This window comes from Triticum aestivum, chromosome 4B (assembly GCF_018294505.1).
Source record: "Triticum aestivum cultivar Chinese Spring chromosome 4B, IWGSC CS RefSeq v2.1, whole genome shotgun sequence".
NCBI lineage: Eukaryota > Viridiplantae > Streptophyta > Magnoliopsida > Poales > Poaceae > Triticum > Triticum aestivum.
In genome coordinates, this window is record NC_057804.1 from 659,570,013 (window position 1) to 659,593,014 (window position 23,002).

The 23,002-nt window shown below is 45.8% G+C and overlaps 1 protein-coding gene across 1 annotated transcript; it reads left to right on the top strand.

Moving 5' to 3' along the window:
* The first annotated feature begins 2,352 nt into the window (after positions 1 to 2,352).
* On the top strand, positions 2,353 to 4,478 carry LOC123093960 (expansin-B7). Its single transcript, XM_044516023.1, has 3 exons — positions 2,353 to 2,904; positions 3,009 to 3,199; positions 3,790 to 4,478. The coding sequence occupies exons 1-3, from the start codon at positions 2,431 to 2,433 to the stop codon at positions 4,148 to 4,150; spliced, it is 1,026 nt and encodes a 341-aa protein (XP_044371958.1). The 5' UTR covers positions 2,353 to 2,430; the 3' UTR covers positions 4,151 to 4,478.
* Positions 4,479 to 23,002: the final 18,524 nt, after the last annotated feature.

Sequence of the window (23,002 nt, forward strand, 5' to 3'; positions counted from 1 at the left end):
AACGAATATGAACCTAACTATTCATTTGTTGTACTTCGCTTGTAGAAGAGGCATGGCTGTGCATCTCTTTTTTAGATGTTTTTTGGACAGATGTTAGTTCATTGGAGGCATAGTTGTACATAAATTAGAGGCACATGTGTGTCTTTGTTTTTTCTATGTTTCCTCTGACATGGGTTGTAGAGAGAGGAACGTTTGTGCAACAACAAAGAGGCACGGGCTATCACCGTGAGGAGCTTGTAGAGTCACGGCGCGTGTTACGCGAGGCACGGGTGTGTAGACGGTGTGAAACCAACCATCACAAGATGACTATCGACTCCTCTAAATGAAAAAAAGATTAGGTAGAATAATTAAGCATGTGCAATAAACGCAAGTCATTCGAGAACTTATGGAACATCATGCATCACTCGACTAAGTTCAGGAATTGCTTTTTTTTAGTAACAGTTCAGGCATCCAAGCAAGGGCAAAGCTGGGCCCGGACACCCAGGGCCAGGCCCGGGGCGTGGAATTTTTATCAGGCTAATGGGCTGTCTCAACTCCTGAAATGGGCGCACGCATGAGTAGACCTCCCCAACACGCATGAGTAGACCTCCCCAACAATCTAACTCGCACGCACGACATGAGACCTTCCCCCCACGATGATCTACCTGATGGGCTGCCTCACCTAAAACGGACGGGTTTCCCTAAAAAAAACTAAAACGGACGGATGCACACACGACGCCAGCCCTTGCCCGACCGCCACCGACCTAAACTTGCACAGATACACACACATCAATCTCCAGGGTCCAGACTCGAGTGCTCGCGACGGCACCGCCGTCCCGGCCACCGCCCTCCTGTACGTCGTTCGCCCAATCGCTCGTGTGGCGCGCCAACCCCTGCTGGCTGCTTGACTGTCGTGCCTTGGTATTTTCGTTTTATGCTTTTCAGATTTTCCCCTGATGCTTTTCACTTGTACCATGTTCTACGATGTCAATGTGACCTCTCTGTTACTGTGTATCAGTGTATAAAGTACTCTGAACTAAAACTTAATTGAAATAATTTGTTTGTGTGTATGTATCCAGTGATATATCAAGGTTATTGTTTAACTCACACTGATGTAATTGCCAGATTCATTCATATATTGTAGAAAAAGAAGATGAAGAGATGTATTTGCAAGTATTGATGATGATGAAATTGTATATCGCTTTCAATCATGTAGGTCTCACAAAGGGCTTTTACCTCGTCGAAGTGGTAGGCATCTAGATTTTTACCGGTGATAATTGTTTCACTTGATGTTTATGCTTTCTCTTATGAAAATTTTCTATTGATGTCTTGAAGGTGTTGGCTCTTCTTCCATTGTTGATGAGGTTATGGGATGCACTGATGAAGCAAACGATTGATTTGATACTCTTTGATATCACATATTGTTCTTTGTAGCTTTTGTCATGTTTTTTTTTTGTATCGTTAAGCATCGAGTTCAAATCATAAATTTTTCCTGCAACTAAGGCAAATTTTATCCGGGGAATCTTTTGAGGTAGCTATAGCCTTATGGACATTAAGTTTTTCCCTCGCGGCAAAAACATTTTTTGGGCCCGGGACTTGCTCCAATCCTGACTCCGCCCGTGGATCCAAGCACAATTCATAGTAGCTAGGTAATAGTATTGTTTAGTGGAGGACTAGGCTCGCTCATGGGGCCATGGGTTCCCTACACGCTGTTTTGGAAGGAGAAAATAAAAGAGGAGCCAGAAAGCAGAGAGGGGGAGGCAGAGGAAGAGCCACCCTAAAACGAAGAATAAGAGTTTTTCCAAGAGAAAACAGAGGCACAACAAAGTGAGGCCTGGGCTCACCGACACAACGGTGCGTCTGCATGGACGCTACGGCCGGCTGTCGGTGTGGCGGCATCCCATGCGTATGATACGTGACACACAACACACGTACGTGGAGCATGCAGCAAAAACGTGGTAGTTGGACGGGACGGGACGTGCCATAGTTAGTAGTAGTAAATAGTGTACGTCTTGTATTGCTCCCGCTGTACCACTCCCTTCGTCCGAAAATATTTGTCGCCGAAATGGATAAAAATGGATGTTTCTAGAATTAAAATATGTCTAGATACATCTATTTTTTTGACAAGTATTTCCGGACGGAGGGAGTACAAGCGTACAGAAGCCAACGATGGATGGGTTGGAATGTAGGAGAGGAGGCGTAGCGAGTGAGGCGCGCTCGTGAGCCCCCGGCCCGGTGCCGAGTCGCTCCACCCGCATGTGAACCCGATCGGCCGGCAGTCACGCTCATGCATCCACCATGCACTGCCGCATGCAATTCCACCCAACCATTTCTGCGGGCGCTTCCTTCCGTTACCGGCTATAAATACGGCGACCGCCCAGCGCCGACCGGCAGAGCAGAGCACCCAATTCAATCATCTGCTACTACACTAGAGTAACTTGCTAGCCACCCATGGCGTCCTCCTCCTCCTCCTCCTCTGTCGCCGTCGCGGCGGCCCTGCTCCTCTGCATCCTCGCCGCGCACGGCCACGGCTGCTGCGCCAAGCGCAGCGGCGGCGGCGGCGGCAAGAAGCCCCATTCCCACCACGCGCCCCCGCACGCCCACGGGGCGCCGCCCCCTTCTTCCCCGCCGGCCGCCGGCGCGCCGTCCTACGGCTACGGGTCCCCTCCTCCCCCGGCCGCCATCCCGCCTCCTCCTGCGGCCCCTCCTGCGGCGAATTCCAGCTCCAACAGCACCAATGTCGACGCCGGCGGCTGGCTGGACGCGAGGGCGACGTGGTACGGCGCGCCCAAGGGCGCCGGGCCCGACGACAACGGCGGCGCCTGCGGGTTCAAGAACGTCAACCTGCCGCCCTTCTCCGCCATGACCTCCTGCGGCAACGAGCCGCTCTTCAAGGACGGCAAGGGCTGCGGCTCGTGCTACCAGGTTGGATGGAACAAAATTCTCCTTTTTTTTTGGAATTACAACCATTTACCACTAGTAAAAATTACACCGAATTAAACTCATGATCTTGGGTTGCAATAATGCAGATACGGTGCGTGTCGGCGGGCCACCCGGCGTGCTCCGGCGTGCCGGAGACGGTGATCATCACGGACATGAACTACTACCCGGTGTCCCGCTTCCACTTCGACCTCAGCGGCACCGCCTTCGGCGCCATGGCCAAGGACGGCCGCAACGACGAGCTCCGCCACGCCGGCATCATCGACATGCAGTTCAGGAGGTACATTGCCAATCGCCATCATCTTATCTTATCTCCATCCACCCACGGCTTAACCTCCACTACCGACCATCCATCACTGGTGCCGCTCGTGTCCACCGTCCGTTGCTTTCCTTTCCTTTCCCAACCGCCGGCCCGGCCGCTTGTGTACAAAAGCAAACGGAAGGTGTCCGGCATGGCATGGCTAGCTAAGATGGGGCAAGGTAACCGCCAACACGCCCATTTTTTGCCTTGTCCTGACCACCAACTTTTTAACAACGACGACAAGGATATATATGCATGCATGGGGCCCGGAAAGATTCTAACCAGCACCACATACGTGTCATTGTCCTCCTCGATCGAATGATAGGAAGGAAGCAACAAGCCGTGGCATCAGCGTCGGCATTTATGTAGGTAGCTTTTGGAGTTCTTGGTCGCTAGCATCACGGTACATCCATCCCGTGACACTGAACAGCACGGCATTGCATTTGGATGCCACACTACACGTACTGTAGGAGATTTTTATGATGATATTGCGTGCATGTTTGCGACCAACGCGACACACACTGACACGGTCGAGTGACATTTGCTGTGTGTATATATGTGATATGCAGGGTGCCGTGCCAGTACCCGGGGCTCACGGTGACGTTCCACGTGCAGCACGGCTCCAACCCCTACTACCTGGCCATCCTGGTGGAGTACGAGAACGGCGACGGCGACGTGGACCAGGTGGACATCATGCAGTCGCGGCCGGACGCCGCCGCCGGCGAGGGCGGGATGGCGCCGACGGGGGAGTGGGTGCCCATGACGGAGTCGTGGGGGTCCATCTGGCGGATGGACACGCGGCGCCCCATGCAGGGCCCCTTCTCGCTGCGCATCACCAACGAGTCCGGCAAGACGCTCGTCGCCGACCAGGTCATCCCCGCCGACTGGGAGCCTAACGAGATATACAGCTCCATCATCCAGTTCGACTAATCATTTTTAGTCGACCCATCAATTGATCTACCATATATACATCGAAAAATATATATGTGTGTGATGATGCATCATATGCGTGCGTGGCGTTGGTGTACTTAGCTGATGAATCAATAGCCGCTCTGCGACCGATGGAGTTGGTTGATATTAGTGCCTTATGTAGCAGGGTGAGACGTCGCCTGTGACGTCCGGTGAGTAGTGTCGTCGTCCATCGTGTACTACTGTCCTGTGCTTAGCCTTATACTACATGCATGTATCACTTAATGTTGGCATCTACTCCAATTGCCCATCCACCGCTCTATCTATGGCAATATTTAGTTTTTGTAAATTGATTTCTTGTCCATCTGCCATCCTTGTTCCTGTACGTACGGTCAGATCAAATACTCACTCCGTCCGAAAAAACTTGCCCTCAAATGGATGTATCTGGCACCAAGTTAGTGCTAGATACATCCATTTGACGAATAAGTTTGGGACAAGTTTTTTTGGACGGAGGGAGTACTTATGTGGCGGTTTCTTTAATATGCAGGGTCTGTCTATGACACATCTAGATGTGACATAGTTATGTTTAGGACACATCTAAGCTGATTTTTACTCTGTTTGTGATTTATTTTTTATTGTTCTAGTTTTTTTGTTTCTTATTGTTGCATTATCTATTTATGGAAGCTTAGATATGACATCCTTAAAAAACATCTAGATGTGAATTAGACAAACTGTAATATAGATCGACGAGGTGGCCTGTTGTTTCGAAATCTTTTGGATAGATTGAGAGGGCGGGCAGATGGCTTTGATGCTTGCCCCTTTCAGTCAAGAATTAATTGAGGTTGTATGTACATGTCTTGCTGGTTAATTAATCACTACTTGAATTAATTACTTTTGGATGTCTGTACATTCTTTCGTTCCTGGCCGGGGCCGGAAGAGGGAGACTAGCTAGCTCGAGATGCATGCAAGCTAAGCTGGGAGCTGGGAGCTGGCCATGCTTGATTGATTGTTTGATCACGGTTCAGATGGAACAAAAGGATTGCGGCCGCCCGTGCCTGCTAGCTGCTGCCGCGCTTTGGTCTTTAGCGCTGGTGTGCTCCGTTGGATGGACGCATCTTCATTTTGCCTCTTTGCGACGCCAATACATGCCATGTCTTCACGGGCGCGCGTTTGGCCTTTTTATACTACCTCCCAACACTCAACTGTCTCAACCATTCCACGGTACTCAGTACGTGGAAGCTAATCAACCGTCTCATTCCCTTGCTTGCGCTTCTACAAAAAAAGACCTTTTTTTCCCAGCTTTATAATAAAAGCTTGTTAAAAAGACAGTTCTTTACATAAAGCAAGAATGTCTGTTGGGTAACCAGCTTGCAAATAATTGACCACCATCAAATTAAACCATCAGAATGGAAAGTTCACGTCATTCTTATAACAGCTACTCCCTCAGTTCCATAATGTAAGACATTTTTTGACACTATACTAGACTCAAAAAAACGTCTTACATTATGGGACGGAGGGAGTAGATAAGTTTATGAGTGTTGCAACGAAGGCATAAGTATCCTTGCAGGTTAACCTGCGACAACACACCCATCATTTATACGTTGGTGCGCTAAAATGCTAGTGGGTTTTTTACGCGATCACTGTGATTTACCTAACATTTTATGTTAATGTGATTGTGTACCAAAAAATATATTTTATTTGGTAATCATTTATTGGCTTACCAAAAAAATGTGATTTTATTTGGTAATCATTTATTCGATAAGACATGGAGCATTGAGGCAGTTTTCGGAGAAAACAAGAGATGGCAGGGAAAATTTAAAGCGGGGCGAGGGGAAGAACATATGTTGGTGTTGGAAGTATTAAAAAGTGAAGCGGAAACCTTACATTTTTCTTAAGTAGTATATAGAGAAGATTTGTTAAGTCAAGAAGACATGGAGTAGTTGGGGCGGTTATCGGGAAAACCAGTGGGAAAAAAAATCCAGATATGGGAGGGAAAAAATCGAAATGGGAAGGAGGTTTGCACAAAGGGGGTGGCCGAAGGAAGAGCAAAACAGGAACATTAATTCTTTTTAAGTAAAAACAATATAAGCAGAGACAATAAAGCTGCCTAAGCCTACATACGCGGGAACATTCTCTGACCTGTCGGTGTGCTTATTAAACGAAATATTCTCCTATCGGTTGTTTAAGAGCAGTTCTAACTTTTAACAAGCTTCAACTTATACGTCCCCAAAAGATAAGACCCGTCTGTCCAATGATCATGGGCAAACTTGACTATATCACATTAGAACTATGGTGAGTATTAGTAAAAATATATAATTAACGTCTTAAACGGACTTACTTATATATTTGGTATGTGCAGAAAAATAGCAAAATACTTTAATACATACCAGACATATCTTTTATCTACAAATGATTTTTCCACATTTCTTTTGGTTTATTTTCTTTTACCACAAGTTGTTCTCTCCAATAATTGTACATGCACCCTTTTGCATGACTCATTGTGAATATTATTTGTAGTGGTTCACTATTTCACTTGCAAAATAATAGTTTATGTCACCTCAAATCTTTACAATAAAGATTGTTGTCGGTGGTAATGCACGAAAGTTCAGCAAGACAGTACAAATATTTGTAGTGTCCATTATATTTTTTTTCGTATTTTAATGGTTTGTCTTTGTAGGGGTTTTGTGAAATTTACAGAGAACGATATAAGTAATATTGTTTACCACCTTGTTTTGATGACACATATGTGTGTAACAAATATTTGTTTTGAATTCACATACCCTTATATTTCATGGTTTACAAGCCTGCAATGATGGCATTATTATTTACTTCTTTGTGTACATCATTGTTATTTGCTGCCTAATTTGTACAAAGGGAAAAGTCCATACTAACCCTATAAGATCAGTGATAACCTCTTACTGGTCTAGAGGTAAGAGTACCACCGGATCACACAAAATCAATGGCCCATGTTAATTCAGGAGCAGCTAAAAATCCCTCCTCGTCTAATCACGCAACACAACCCAATTAATTGCTAGATAAAGAATCCATGGGATACAGACTTTGAAATAGCTCCTTTTAGAAACATCGAGTATATATGTAGGCAAACGTGACAGTCGACATAAACTACCACCCGCACACAGTGACAATGCACCTACTGAAAATCATAGCCTGAAGCTTCAAGCTTGACAGATTGACCTTAGACACATCTCTATCGATGGAAACGTACCACCGTTTAATAGAATGATTTGCATTCAATGTAACACACATGTCATCTAACCTATGGTGTAATTCGTGGTAGGCCAAGAGTGCGACCACTCTCCTAACCATCCTACCCATCTACACAAACGATTATTTCTTGGTCAACTTAGACACGTCGTCCATAACCGGCGGCTAAGCTGCTGCTACTTGCGGATCGAACTGGACTGCGCACTAGAGTCGTTTGGGACGCACCGCATGCCTTTTTAGATTGAGGGGTCACAAACATTGCCGGATGTGTATAGTTATCTTGTAATCGCGGCTAAAGTTTGGGTGTTCATTGGTATCACGAATGCATGCGTCCCTTTCGCCGTATGGAATGGTGTCGCAGAATGCATGTGCATGCGTACATCCTTCCCATTATCTTTTCCCTATCTTGCAGAGCACTACCCCACTAGCAGGCGTATACTACTGCACAGGTCATAAACTTTATGCATGGTGCCGCACACAGTGCAAGTATACACCCTTTCGATCACCTTTTTCTTATCTTGCAATACGTCTATTTCAATATATATATATATATATATATATATATATATATATATATATATATATACATATATATATATATATATATATATCTTGCACTATGTACCCCATTAGCAGTAGTGTACTCTACACAAGTCATGACCTTTAAATATCTGTCGTCCATCCTAGCTCGGAGGGCATTGCCATGCACCACACAACTTTTTCCCGAAGGAGCAAGAGAAAGTGCTTCCGTGACATTCCTGAGGCCATGCACAGCTATGAGACTAACCCAAGGGCTAACCTTCATTGGCATTTTTTTTAGGAAAAACTCCGCGAGCATCATGCATTCAAGCCGGGACTTGAACTCGCATGGGCTGGCAGCAACCTCAGCTGCCCAGCCAACGGGTCGACGCCCCGTCCTCCACACCGAGAATTATTATACTACTGTAACTTAGTTATTTTTAGTCCTCGCAAAAAAAAAACTTAGTTATTTTTAGAGAGAGTACTATATAACCCACTCCTTCCGTTCTAAAATATTTGAAATTTTAGATTTGTCCTATGTCAAACTTCATTAGATTTGACCATTTTTAGAAAAGTTTGTTAATATCTACAATATCAAATATATAAGTATATATACTTATGTTATGGTGAATCTAATAAAGCTATTTTTTGTGTCGTAAAAGTTGTTGTATTTTTCTTTCAACTTGGTCAAACTTAAAGAAATTTGAATTAGAGCAAACGTTAAACTTCAAGTAATATTTTGGAATGAAGAAAGTAACTGCTGGTGCTCATTTTTGAAGTTACATCATTGACCATATTGTGCGATCCAGTAAATGCTCCGGATAATGCCAATTATTGGTCCCCCTGCGCTAATTGGAGCATCAGCTGCCTATTATCTACTCCCTTCACTCCATAATATAAGAGCATTTTTTGACATTAATGTAGTGTTATAAAGATACTATATTAGTGTAAAAAATGTTCTTACATTATGGAACGGACGGAGTAGAATACTGTCACGCCATGATTGCTGGCATTATTGACAGTAGCATGCATGCATACTATATACAGTGGCATTTTGGGAAGCAAAGCTATAGTAAACTACAGTACATGGGTGAGTTTAACTATGCATGCATATTATATACACACACGCATGCAAGTTTAGTTGTCGTGTCTATGCATTTTGTATCCAGTGGGCGCGTGCCGGCCGGAGGAGGGTGTCGGCCGGGGGCTTTGGCATAGTGCTTAACTGTAGTAAGCGCCTGGGCGACGGCAATGTATAGGTCCATCGATCTGGGTGACGGCGTCGATCGTTCTGTTCGTTTTGAGGTGAGGTTCACCAGATAGCTAGCAAACAGAGACGTACAGGTCGTAACAGGGTGGAGATCGACGTAGATGTATGCCATGGAATCAAGATGCACGCAATAATTTAAGCACTGATATATGTGCATCTCAACAACAAACACCCGTGAGTGACGTACGTGTCATTCCAGATCAGGGTCGAATGATGCACGCATCACGGGATCCAGTTAGTTTTGGGCATCCATGCAAATTGACAACTTGACGAGAATCTCCTCTCCTCCCTTGTGGCGTCTCTGAACGCGACTGATGTAGAAGAAGAATTCCAACGAGAGTTACTAGATCGACTATTTTTCTAAACTAGACTATTGTTGGTGGGCAGCTGATTAAATTTTTATACCGAGTCATGAGAGTTTCCTCTCCAGCTGGTTTGGGTGTTAATTTAAAGCCAGGCCGTTCTCGACAAAATAGGGTTTCTCCACTTTATATTATAAAGCACGAACACCGATCATAAGGTAACTGCGGTTCTCGCGCCTTCATTCAAAAAACTTGATAGAGTTGGGCAATTGGTGCCATTGGGTATGATAAGTTAGGTGATTTTATTTTTACACAAGTAAATTTGGCACTGGGAAATGGCGACTGCCCTGGTGCGCGTACCCGCGCGGCCGCCGACGCCTTGATCTCCTCGCTCCGGTCTGCTCCGCGTCCGGCGTGCCCAGATCCGGCACCCCCGTGTCGCGCTCTCTCCTCTCCTAAAGTCTGCCTCTCCGTTCATTCGCCCGCCATGGCTCCCCAAGCTCCGACGTCGGCGGCCACCCCGACCTCTTGGGAACCTCCTGCCGGTGTCCTCCCTGCTTCAACGACGGCGCCCGCTCCGGCTTCTCGGGCGCCTCCTGCTGGCGCCACCACCGCTACGACGACGGAGGTCGCCCCGGCCTCTCTGACTCCTTCTAACGGCACCACCACTGCTACGACGATGGAGGTCGCCTCAGCCCGTCTGCCGCTGCCCTCTATGGACGGTGCCGCCACGACTTTCCTTGCCTTCCGCAAGGCCGACCCGGCCGTGCGGGGACGCCTGCAACTGCTGCGGCCCTCCACAACCAAGACGCAGGCCAGCTCCGATCTGAGCCTGACGACTCCGACACCTACCACGCCGCCTGTCGCTGCTGCCGAAGACGTTGGTCTTCATGGAGCTCCCTTTGTTGGCCCCGATTTAGGTGCAGCCCCCGGCGCCGTTGTGCGGACCCCGCAGCCGCCGTTGGCCGTGTCGTGGGCTTCCCTCGCCGATGACATCTGCAGCATTGACGATGACGACGAGCTCGCCCCGCTGACGCCGTTGGCTGCCAGGTGCTCCAGTGGGGTGAGTGATCCGGCTGCCTGTGCTGTTGTCGCTGCTGCTCCTGAGGCGTCTTTGGACCAGGGATGGGTGAAGGTGGGGGGGGGGGGGGGGGGGCGGCGTTCGGTGTCGCTGGCCTCGGCTCTGGCTCCCCGGCCTATCCTTGCCTGGCTCCGCGGTCGATGCTGCAGATGCCTCGCCCCTGGACACCGGGCGGCGGTTTGCAGAGATCCCTTCCGATGCTCTTGTTGCTTGGAGAACGGTCATCGTGCTCGTGACTGCCGCAACCCATGGCGTCCTCTCAGCTCGCTGGCATGTCTTGTCGTCCCGCCCATCTCTCGCCTCGGCATCCTCAGGCCATGCGCTGATGTACATGGGCCGCGAGTGCACTCCGAGGATTATTATACTACAACTTGGTTATTTTTATCAATACTACATAAACTACTCCTTCCGTTTTCAAATATTTGAAATTTTATATTTTTCTTAAGTCGAACTCTATTAAGTTTGACCATTTTTCATAAAAGATTGTGAACATATATGTTATGATGATGAATCTAATAGAGCTAATTTGGCGTTGTAGTTGTTGGTATATTTTTCTACCAACTTTGTCAAACTTGAAGAAATTATACTTAGAACAAACCTAGAACTTTAAATATTTTGGAACAGACGGAGTAGCTGCTTGCGCTTCTTATTGAAGTTGCATCATTGACCGTATTGTCTGGCCAAGTAAGATCTCCAGATAACGCTAGTTATTAGCCGCACTGTTGTTAATCATGCCCGAATTGCAGCATCAGCTGCTTATTGTCTAGAATACTTTCATGCCATGATTGATGCTAGCATGCGTGCATGAGCACTGTAGTGCCATTTTGGGAAGCAAAAGTACAGTAAACTACAGTACTACATGAATGAGCTTAACTATGCATGCATATTATATGTCCTCAATCACACGCATGCAGGGTTAGTTGTCGTGTCTATGCATTTTGTATCCAGTGGCTGCGTGCCGGTCGGAAGCGGGCGTCGGCCGGGGGCTTTGGCATACTGCTTAACTGTAGTTAGCGCCTGGGCGACGGCATCGATCGTTAATTCTGTTCGTTTCGAGGTGAGGAGGTTCACCAGCGAGCTAGCAAACAGATACGTACAGCTAGTAACAGGGTGGGGGTCGATGAAGCCGTAGATGTATGTCATGGAATCAAGATGCACAAATAATTTAAGCACGGATGTATGTGCAATCTCAACAACAAGCACCCGTGAATGACGTACGTGACATTGGCAAATTAAGCTTAGGTGTGTACGGCTCCATCAGAGTCGAATGATGCACGCATCACGGGATCCAGTTGGTTTCGGGCGTCCAGGCATGCATGATGGCGTGCTAGCTAATTGACAACTCGACGAGAATCTCCTCTCCTCTCCTCCTGTGTGGCCTCTCCGAGTGCGATAGATGTAGATGAAGAATTCCAACTAAAATTAGATGAACTAGCTGAGGGCAACTAGCTGATCCCCTAAAAAGCTAGCTGATTCCCTATAAACTATAGAGGAGCAAAAGTTCGGCTTCTAACCGGCACCTAGCCGATCTCTTAAACCGATTATTGAGGTAAAAAGAAAGTCCTTGGCACTGCACGCTCCTATTTTTATTCGGCGTCCACCCGCCCGAGCAAAAAAAAAAAAAAGCCCCTTCCTCCCACGGCTACACTCATCCCATCCCCGCTTCACATCTACTCTGACACCTCCCCTCCAGCCTCCGCCAGCCAGCACACGCCATCGCCAATGCCCTTAGGACCCGCCACACTCCTGCCTCACCCGGATTGTGTCATCTCCTGTCATCAGTGACGCCTAAATCGACAAATCCATGCTTGCAGTGGCATGAATATGTAGTTATGCATCGCTGGAAGTGGCCGACGGAGATCCAGGTGGAAGCGCATGCAGACATATTGGACAAAGCACACATGCATAGCCGCAACCAGACCAAGTGGGTCTTGTGTCCCAAGTGGACCGGTCTGTTTCCCCATGTTCTAATCTTTCTCGTCGGAGACCGCATCTTCACTTCACGGGTCTTGTCACCGCCGCTCATAGAGATGACAGATGGAGGACGTGGTCATCGGATGGGAACAAAAAGGACTTGAACGACGGATGCCGCTATAGTCCGGTACCCCCCACCCCCCTATTTTAATGAAAATTGTCCAAAATAAATTAGTGTGCTCCGGTTTGTATGAATATTACCCGGTTTGCATGGAATTCGTCTGTTCAGTTGAAACAACGTTTGAAATGTATGCAGGTAGAGCGTTGAATGCCCGGCTCCTGCATCCGTGTCTTCGGACTCCGTGAACGGATACGATGTCCGGTGATTTGCGGGTGAGTGTTAAAAGATGTCCTTATGCACATACGGGTGGCCGACGGTGCTCCAAGTGGGAGCTCTTGCAGACATATTGGACAAAGCACGCATGCATAGCCGCAATCGGACCACGCTGAGTACCGGCCGAGCCATGTAGGGACCGGACAGCGAGCCAGTGGCAATACATAGCTAGCTGTAGCTAGCTTTGTCGACGTCTGTGCGTGCATGGCGATATATGTAGGAATGCTCGTGCATGCATACATGTGACGCTACATATATGTATGTATGCTACTGCCTGCAGGTCAAGGTCAGCCGGCCGGCCACCGGCGAGACCCACCGTAGGCGCAGAAGGTCGTCGCTAGCTAGCTTGCTCCGCGATCAGTACTAGTGTCTACGTGGTCCACGCGTCCATCTTGGATTATAGGGCTTGCATGCACTTACTCTCTTTAATTAACCACGTATAAACACCTCGCGGAAGGTTTTTTTTTGTGCATAGTAATGCATCCTATACATCATACGTGCATGTATGTGTACGGCGTACGCGCCATGCGTGCCGTCTTATTTTACATAAGTTTATGTATCAAAGGCTTGTATTTTAGAGACAGCCATGGTTTATTAATTGTTTTAAATAATCTCTCAAAAATGTTCCAACAGAAATTGAATAAATCCAGAAAATACGAGTACCAGTGTAAGTCTAGGACTTGAATCCTGGTGGGCTGGAGATGCTACTATTATCCTCCTAACAATCTAAGCATAAAGGTTAACGTTCGTAAAGAGAATGGACCAAGGACACGGGCGCGTATTATATCTGGCCTTTCGCGGCCGTGACGCAGGCATCGCCCGTTATGAAGGCTAATGGGCTGCAGTCAGTGCACCCGAGTAACACAAGTGTAGTTCATTTTTGTTTTCATTGAAAACTTGCAAAAAATGTAAAAAAAATTGCTCATACGTTTATTTCATGAATATTAGATAAAAACAAACTGTAAACATACTGTGGATTATTTTTTTCCATTGCTAAAAGATTGATGTGCATGTACTTTTCAAAGAATAATCTACAACTTGAAAATGTCTCTATATATGCTTTACAAAGTGTTCATCCAATTCAATTTTTTATGTATTTTTAAAACATGAGCCTGTATTTATAATGGTTTTTTACTTCATTAAAATGTTCATGTAAGCAGAAAAGGTTTGAACACATCTTATTTTTTTTTCATTTGTTTTTGAAAAATACTCATATAATTTGAATCTTTTCATACAATTAAAAAATTGTTTATAATTGAAAGTACTTTTGTAATTTCTTTGAATGTAAAAATTAAAATTAAAGCATGAAAGAACAAGCATAACTAAAAAAGAAACCTAGAAACATTAAAATAGAGCCCATGGATGAAACAAAAGGAATCAAGAACAAATAAAACATATGTCGATAAAAAATAAACCTGATAAAACTAATAATAGAACCCAAACCCTTCTATAGTGCAAGAGGTGAGAGCTTGCTATATAGCTCAGAATAGATGACATATAAACTTTGCGGTCATTTCCATTTGTCGACCAGCGTTCCGAGCCAGGGACATGGGCCAGCCCAATTAATCGTTGGAATATTGTCTGATTTCAATTTTGGGAATGTCATGCGGTCGGTTTCATCGGTTTTCAGAAGGTTCTTGTTCGACTTCATTTTTCCTTTTTGGTTATTTTCTAAAGGCTTTACCGGTTTTATTTTTGGATGCTATTCCTTTTCTTTTTTTGTGTTTCCTTTTTCTTTTAAAAAAGTTAACATTTTTTAAATGTATTATAAAGTGCTCCCTTTTAAAAAAAGATTTAAATAAATATAAAAAAGTTTCTCTAAAATTCGTTTGACATTTTTAGAGAAATGTTTCCATTTTTCAGAAAATCTTCATGTTTTTATAAGAAAGTTTGGAAATTTTTTAGAAAATAGAGAGCTTTCGAAAAATGTTCACCATTTACTAAAGATGTTCACCTTATTTGTTTATAATATCTGCTAAAAATAATTTTCCATGAAACTTGAAAAAATTTATTAAATTGAAAAAATTTATTAAAAATCTTTACATAGTTAAAATGCACAACAATTTAAAATTTTGTTCATAAGTTTGAAAAGAAGTCCAGTAAATTGAAAACAAGAAATAAAAATGGTTAGTAAATTTAAAGTTGTTCCTTGCTTTTCAAAACATTCATAAATTTGTAAAAATCCAAAAAATATAATTTTAAAATGAAAAAGAAGAACAATAAAACATGATGAGATAAAAAAGACAAAACCGATGAAACATGCAAAGAAAAAAGAAGAAAAATAGTCAAACATTCCCAAAGTTCACGGGTAAAAAACTCATGGGTTCCCTCCCTGTTGTTGCATACGGGCTCCTTCCCATTGGAATATATCAGATCATGGGTGCCCTCCCTATTGTAGAGAATGGGCCCCTTCCCTTTGAAAGAGCAGTCATAATGGGTGCCCTTCTCATGGTTGTGGTTGATGAGATCTTACTTGTCAGCCAAGGATCCTAAGTCGTCGGTGCAGAATGTGTCCTTTAGAAATGACAAAAGGGTCTCAATGGTGTTGAAGGATGGCAAATCCTCGACAACATGGCGAAGGAGCAGGGCCATCGCGGAGATTGACGGTGGTCAACTTGAGCATCACCATTAGAGGCTACAGACGGGACGTGATGTTTCTCAGCTAGAGCTCAAATGAGTTCAGATGAACAGTAAAATTCCTAAAATATTGAAAATAAATTCAAAAAATATCTGAATGTTTTTTGTGTCAAACATTGACAAATGTCCTAAGTGGTTGCAAAAATTGACCACGAAATAACATTCGTGGGAGAGTCCTGGCAAAAAAAAATCGATGCTCCATAAATGTTATTTTTAAAAGCATTTTGGGGTGCTGATTTTTTTTTTTGCTAGGACTTCGATGAATGTCATTCTATGATGAAATTTTGCAAGCATTGGAAAAAATTGTCAAAGTTTCTCACAACAATACTCAGAGTTTTTTGGTGTTTTTTTTTAAAGTTCACATTTTACTGTTCATACCGAGCTCACGTGAGCTGGATTTGAGATAGGACAGTTTCGCTACACGTGCTACCCCCATCGGGACTACCACCGGAATCATGCACAGACAGATCTGATCTGTACGTGTTAGAGGCGAAACATCGGAATCCTTGAAAATGCTAGTAGCATCTAGTTAATATACTTGGCAAGTCAACTGTCGGTATTAGCTTTATGCATCTATAGTTGTTTGCAAGTTGCAACCTTTGGGTCAACCGATCCACTCCATGCAGCAGCCAGATGCCGACTGACATGATTCGGTTTTTAATCTATAGTACTTTTATCAATACATCGTTCTGATCTCAAAATATGCTGGGTAATCGTTCTGACCTCAAATATGATGGAGTATCAACTTGTTGAAGTATCCCCGGTTTAGTTAATTATAATTTGGTCTACTCTGTTACACGCATCGATCGAGCATACTCCAATTACTGCATGTGCTTTCACACGCCACTAGTACATGTCTGTGCAACTAAGTCAGCTCGTCAAAGCATTTATGAATTTGCGGCGAGGTCACCGCCCCAGTTGGTGCCGTCCCCGGCGGCGATGGACTCTTTTTTTTTTAGCATTTCGGTCGAGTCCTGCCGGAAGAACACCGAGGATAGGTACTCCCTCCGTTTCAGTTTATAAGTCCTACGCATATATCTAGGTTGCTAATTCTATCACCCTAATATAAACTATATAACACAAAAATTATACCTTTTGAAAATAGAACATTTGAAATTTATTTTGATATATTTTTTGTAATGTATGGCTTGTATTAGGTTGGTCAATTGATGACCTAAGGATACGCGCATGCATTATAAACTGAAAGAGAGGGAGTAGGGAAATTGGCTTGTGCGAAGGCCGCGGCTCTGCAAGGAGCTTGAGATCCGCCGCCGGGCCTTCTTCCCTAAGAGTATCTGCGAACTCCACGGCCACTCCAGAATGGGTGCGTGGTCGCGTGGAGGAAGCATCGCAAGGGATTGGAGTTGCCAACAACGCCGGCCTCCTGGCCATGTCCCCTAACCACGTCCGTGCGGCAAGCAACCACGGCACGGTCTCCGTCCGCTGCAACTTCGACGGGCAGCTCCAAAAATCACAAGCTCGGATCGGGCGGACGGATGAGCGAGAACGTAAATAAGGGGGGGTTGATTGATTCAACACAAACAAACAATGGTATCTCAACACAAGGAACAATACGATTACAAACCCTAGAACAGAGATCCAGATCTACTGAGCATTATTGCCATTTTGCCTCACACCAATCAGCACGCATGCATACACGCGCGAGGGATGCTTGGCTCAAAACGGAAGGCTGAAAGGAAACAAGAGGAAAATGATGGTAAACGGCGCCATCGAAGATGCATGCAGGCTATCCTTCAGGGCCGTCTACCGCACGCGTGAAAGCAACCATCCAAGCATTTTTGCGAGCACGAAAGCATGCTTTGCAGCATGGGGCAGCCAGCGCAGGAATGCTCGGCGCTGGAATATTCAGTGCAACTGCGAGCACAAACCGCCGGATTGTGTTCGTCGGCGCAGTCATCGCAGCCCGACGCCGTCGCCTGCTGGCTCAAGCTGAGGCCGACCAGCACAAGGACGCACACCACGGCGAGCATCTTCATCTTCATCTTCAGATGGGAAGGTGGAGCCATTGATTCTTGGGAAAGAGCAGATGATGGTTGCAAATCAACACAAATAATAGGGTGGGCAGGGGAACCTGTCTGTTGCTCGGTTATTTATAGCCGAAAGTGTATAGGGAGTTCTTCTGGATCGAGATCTACTACTGTACTACTCCCTTTCTCTCCTTACTACTAGTGCTTTGCTCAACAAGTGGCATTAGGGCATCTCCCGCAAATTTCCTTCCGCATACGTCCGCGCGTGGGACCAGTCCGCAAACACTGATCCGGGAGCCGGCCATCCAACGTTGTCCATATATATTTGAAACATTTTTTAATAAACTGGATGAGATCCATGCAAACACAGCGGATTTCATATAAACCGAACGAAATTCATTACATTTTTTTACATATTTTTATCTAAAATAGGTAAAACTATGTGCATGTCCGGCCGTGCGGAGCTTCATTCCCATGACACGATACAATACACTAGTCTACGGACGGCCGCGAGTAGGATCCCTTTGTCTTCCTCATGTCCGGTAACCCGCTCATCGGACTGTCGGGAGCCCCGGAGGTATATACCTCCTCCCTCGTATCTTGCCTATGTCCGACTGCACCGCTCGACGGAGTGGCAAAAGGGGTGCTTCAGCCGGAGGGGAAGGGGAGCATCCCGCTTCCGTGAAGCGCGGATCAAGGTTGGTTTTGGAGGCTGGGGACCACGGTGGCTTGCAAGAGAGGACGAAGCACCGGTTACATATGTCGGCGATGCGCCTGCAATGGCCTTCCTGGGACCCGAGCAGCGGCGGCCTCGCATGTTCTACTTTTCCTGATGTTGGCGGCGGTTGCGGACACCGCCGCCTCGTCGATTTCTTTTTAGTTTTTCTTTTTCTCTTTTGCATATGTTATGTCACCTGACTGAGACTTGGTTAGATCTCAATCATCTCAGACCTAGCCACACCCTATACCTTTTCCCATTCTTAAAACTGACTATTGACATTTGAGCCTATTAAGCATTTTTCTAAAATAAAATTTTCTGGCTTAATGGTCGTGACATGGCTGCCCCGTATAAGGGTGACCTCCTCCCAGCGCCTTAAGCGACAGGGAGGGTAACCAACGCTCACGCGAACCCCTTCGTGGGCCGGCCAACCCAAGGAAGCAAGTGTTAAAATGGGACGCCCCGGTTTTCCCGCCTTGCTACTCACATATAACCGATCCACCATTGTCCGGTTGACAATTGACTTTTTAAGAAATAGTGTTTTTTTAAGAAATGTCAGTAATTCAAAAAAATATGTTCATGAATTTGAAAAAATAACTATTTCAAAAACAATTCACATACTCAAAAAAGTTAATGAGTTAAAAGAAAGTTTGTGGATTTGAAAAAAGTTCACGGATTCAAAAAAAGTTCGCAGATTTGAAAAAAAACTCGTGAACTCGAAAAAGTTCATGGGTTCACAAAAAGTTTATGGATCTTAAAAAACATACATTTAAGAAAATCACAAATTTGAAAAGAAGTTCACAAATTGAAGGAAAAAAGTTTACAAGAAAAAGTTCATGAATTGGATAAAAAGTTCCTAAATTTTAAAAAGGTTCATGGATTTCGAAAATAAAAAATGAAATGAAGAAGGAAAAAGAAACAAAAAATCATAATAAAAAACATCTAGAAAACAGACAATAAGAGGGTGTTTGTTTCCAGGGACTTATTGGTTTAGGGACTTAAAAAAGTTCCTATAAGTCCCATCTAAACCAAACAGGAGGGACTTATAGGGACTTAAAGTGGGCATTTGGGACTTATAAAATAAGACTCTCAAGGAGGGACTTATAGGGACTTATAGTTGTAATATGGTCTTATAGGGACTTATAAGTCCCAGAAACCAAACAGGTAAGGACTTTTTAGGGACTTGGAACTTATAAGTTGGGACTAAAAAAGTCCTAAAACTTATGAACCAAACAGGGCCTAAAAGAGAGAAAAAAGGCATGAAGCTTCCCAAAACAGACCGGAAGATTCACAAAACCGTCCGTGTTCACTTCAAAAAAATTGACGCAGCCTCACTTACCAAATGTGCGGTTGGAGAAAAAAAAAAGTAAAATAGGCCGAGCCCAAGTGTAGGAGGAGGTGTGCGCCTGTTTGTGGAATGTACTCTAAACGGTGCCAAAGGCGCCGAATAGGCTTGGCCATATAAGGTGGCTTCAGGTATTTCTCGCTTAGAGGTCCTATTCGTTGCTCTTCGTGATGTTCTGTCTAGAAATCACATATAGAGCTGATGGGCTGGTGGCCAAATTTTTGCATTGCAGCTCCTGATTTTCTTACATTTATTTCTTGAATTGCTCGTATGCGATCATGGGTAGGAGTTCATCTCGCATCTGCCACAACTAATTTAAAGAAGGGGGTCAATACATATATATGAATGAAAATCAACACAACTGATGGTAATAAAATAAAATTGTGAATATTGTTTACGTACTTCAAATTGTTCGTCAGAGTAGCCCGGCTGAGAGGTCGTGGTTTTTAATGTGCACAAAGTTTAAAATGTTAGAAATTGTGTAAACATGTTCATGATTTTAGAAAATGTTATTGTATTTTTTTTAATTCTAAGATTTTTTTTTATAAAACCATATTTTCAATAATTATCAATAAATTTCAATACAGATTTTTTTGGAAAAATAATCATGATTTTTTGAAAGGTAGAGCAAAAAAAATCAAATGATAAAAGAAACAAAAATGAAAAGGAGTGTCGGAGGAAACAAAAACTGAAATCCGAGCGGAATACTGGGCGTAGAGCCCTAACAGGCGTTAAGTGTTGAGCCCATGTTGAACGTCTCTATAAATGGAGGGGAGAAACCATGGAAAGTGTTAGACAATTCCACACCTTTACCATGTGATCAGATCTAGCAGTCTGTTGCCGGACGTTCCTCTCTGTATGTGCGAATACCTTGGAGGCGTTGCACGTGCGACTCTTGGATGAACCATTCATGGAAAGCGCGATGAGTTGTTCGAGGGATCCACGAGGAGATGGTAGACGCTATTCGTAAACTTATCGTCTGATGTCATGAATGTGCATCTAGTGGTAAAACTTGAACCCTGATATCTAACCATGCCATGTTCCTGGTTTGCATGTTAGGAACTTTTTTTGTTTTGCGCTAGCATACCATACCATGTGCCCCCAAAAATCCGGCATGCCTTCCTCCCCCAACATTGCAACACTTTGTCATGTTATGGCCCAAATTATTGCATTGCATGATGGCACTAGCCTAGGCACATGGATGAACTATGGCCTACCTATTAGGCCCAACAATAATCCAGTAACAATACTGCCTCGTTTGGATTTCTAGCAAAGTTTCCGTACGGGCCTGAAGAGACTAAGGGGTTTTTCTGTCAATGTGCATCAAAGTGGTTGGGTCTTTTTGCAAATATCATAGCTTACCTCACGCGTCTTATATGCAGATCGGACGATCGTAAATGATGGATGACAGACACATCATCATCACCAACCAAGTCTTTTATATGAGCAGATATGATGTCACACCTTACTTATACTAAAAATAAAGGAACCGCCTATGCATTTGTTGCTTGCGAGCGTGGTAAACCCAATGTTCTTCTTCCTTCTCCTGCCTCCACCCACGTCACCTTGCTGCTCTGCCCTTCTCGAGCCGTCCCAGCCACCCCCTCAACAAAGTTGTCGCGACCAGCCACGGCCTCCCCGTCAGCTCAGCGCTCTGCCCCTTATCTTCTTCTGTGTGAAAATCAAACGGTGTTGGAATTGTTTTCAGTCAACTGCCAAACAGAAAAAAAGTAACTCTTACCTTCTTACCTCTCATATGAAAAGAAGAGGTAAGAGGGACCACGTTAAAATTTGCCAAAAACATAACATAAAGTAGAAAAGATTCGATGTTTGTTTTAAAAGCCTCGTCGCTTGGGATCGGGTGTGTCGTGCGAAGGAGGAGGGCGGTCTGGGGGTCCGCGACCTTGCCTCCCAAAATGACTCGCTCCTGCTGAAGGTCCACCACAGACTCCACACTTTGCCCCTCTCCAGGTGGGCGTCGTGGGTCTGGGCGTCGCTCGATGAGCGCCTACTCCTGGATGCGCACTGCCCCTCGCTGGCCGGCGAGCATTGGGCTCACCTCCGGAGTCTCGTGCCTCTCTACCGATCGCTTTCCCGGGTTGTCGTTGGTGACGGGCGTATGACCGCCTTTTGGGAGGATCACTGGCTGCCCTGTGGCCCCTTGCGTTGTGCCTCCGGCACTTGCCTCCCACGCCTGCTCGGAGGTGTCGGTCTGGGTGGTCCACACTCTTGGGCTCGACGCGGTCCTGGTGCCGCGGCTCTCCATCGCGGCCTCTAGGGAGCGCCTCCTCTTGCTCCCTCTCATTGCGCCGAGGGCCGCCGGCGCGGGTGCTGAGGACCATCGGTCCCTAGTGCTATGCGCGAAGCCGAAGGGGCAACTGGCCTCCAGTCAGGTCTATTGCCTCCTCCGCCTCGGCGGCGAGGTTGCTGAGAATGCCGCCTTCATTTGGAGTTCCCGGGTGATGAGGTTATGTACCTAGGGTAGGGTCATGGACCTATCTGGGATACCCTACCCAAGGACATCCTTAGAAGAAGCTACCTTCCAGTCGACCAAGAGGGACTTCACTCGACCAAGAGGGACTTCACTCGACGATGAAGATAGCCACTCGACCATGAAGCCAACCACTCAACGGCCAGGAGACCTAAAGCCACTCAGCACGCAACGGTCTGTCATTAAGTAGCTTTAATAGTCTTCATGGCACTTTACGAGGGCGTTACCAGTAACCCCCTATCTTAATGTACTTTAAACCCTGCATAACTGAGGGCCGGAGGGGTCTGGCGGACTCTATATAAGCCACCCCCCTCCTCAGTGTAAAGGGTTCGCACCCCTGTAACTCATATACACAGAAACCATTCGACCACCTCCGGGCTCCGAGACGTAGGGGCTGTTACTTCCTCCGAGAAGGGCCTGAACTCGCTAAATACTCGTGTGTACAACTACTCCATAGCTAGGATCTTGCCTCTCCATACCTACCCCCCATTCTACTGTCAGACTTAGAACCACGACAGTTGGCGCCCACTGTGGGGCAGGTGTCTTAGCGACTTTTTGGAGAAGTTGCAATTCGTCCGATTGCCTTCATCATGGTTCTGGCGGAGCTCTGGTCGAGGGCCATGAGATCCGTCTCGGTGCGCTCGCTTTCATCGCCGACGACTCTGCTTGGCTCCAGGAGGCACCACTCGACATCGACGCGCTCCCCATCCGCGGGACGACGCACTTTCGGGCGTGTGTCCGCGGTGTCTTGCTGCGGCAGCCGTCGACTCCATACGATCGACTCCTGTGCTATCTTCCCTCCCTGTCTCCCGCCAGCGCAAGCGCTCTGGTCGGTCGAGGCTTCAGCGGTGGGTGAGACACGCAGTGGCTTGCCAATCGGCCACCACCCAAGTCGCGGCAATTGAGCCCGACGAATCTCTCTACGGCCTGTTTGATCTGTCGACTGGCTCCGTAGAGACTGCATCCGAGTGCGACAGCAGTGATCCAGC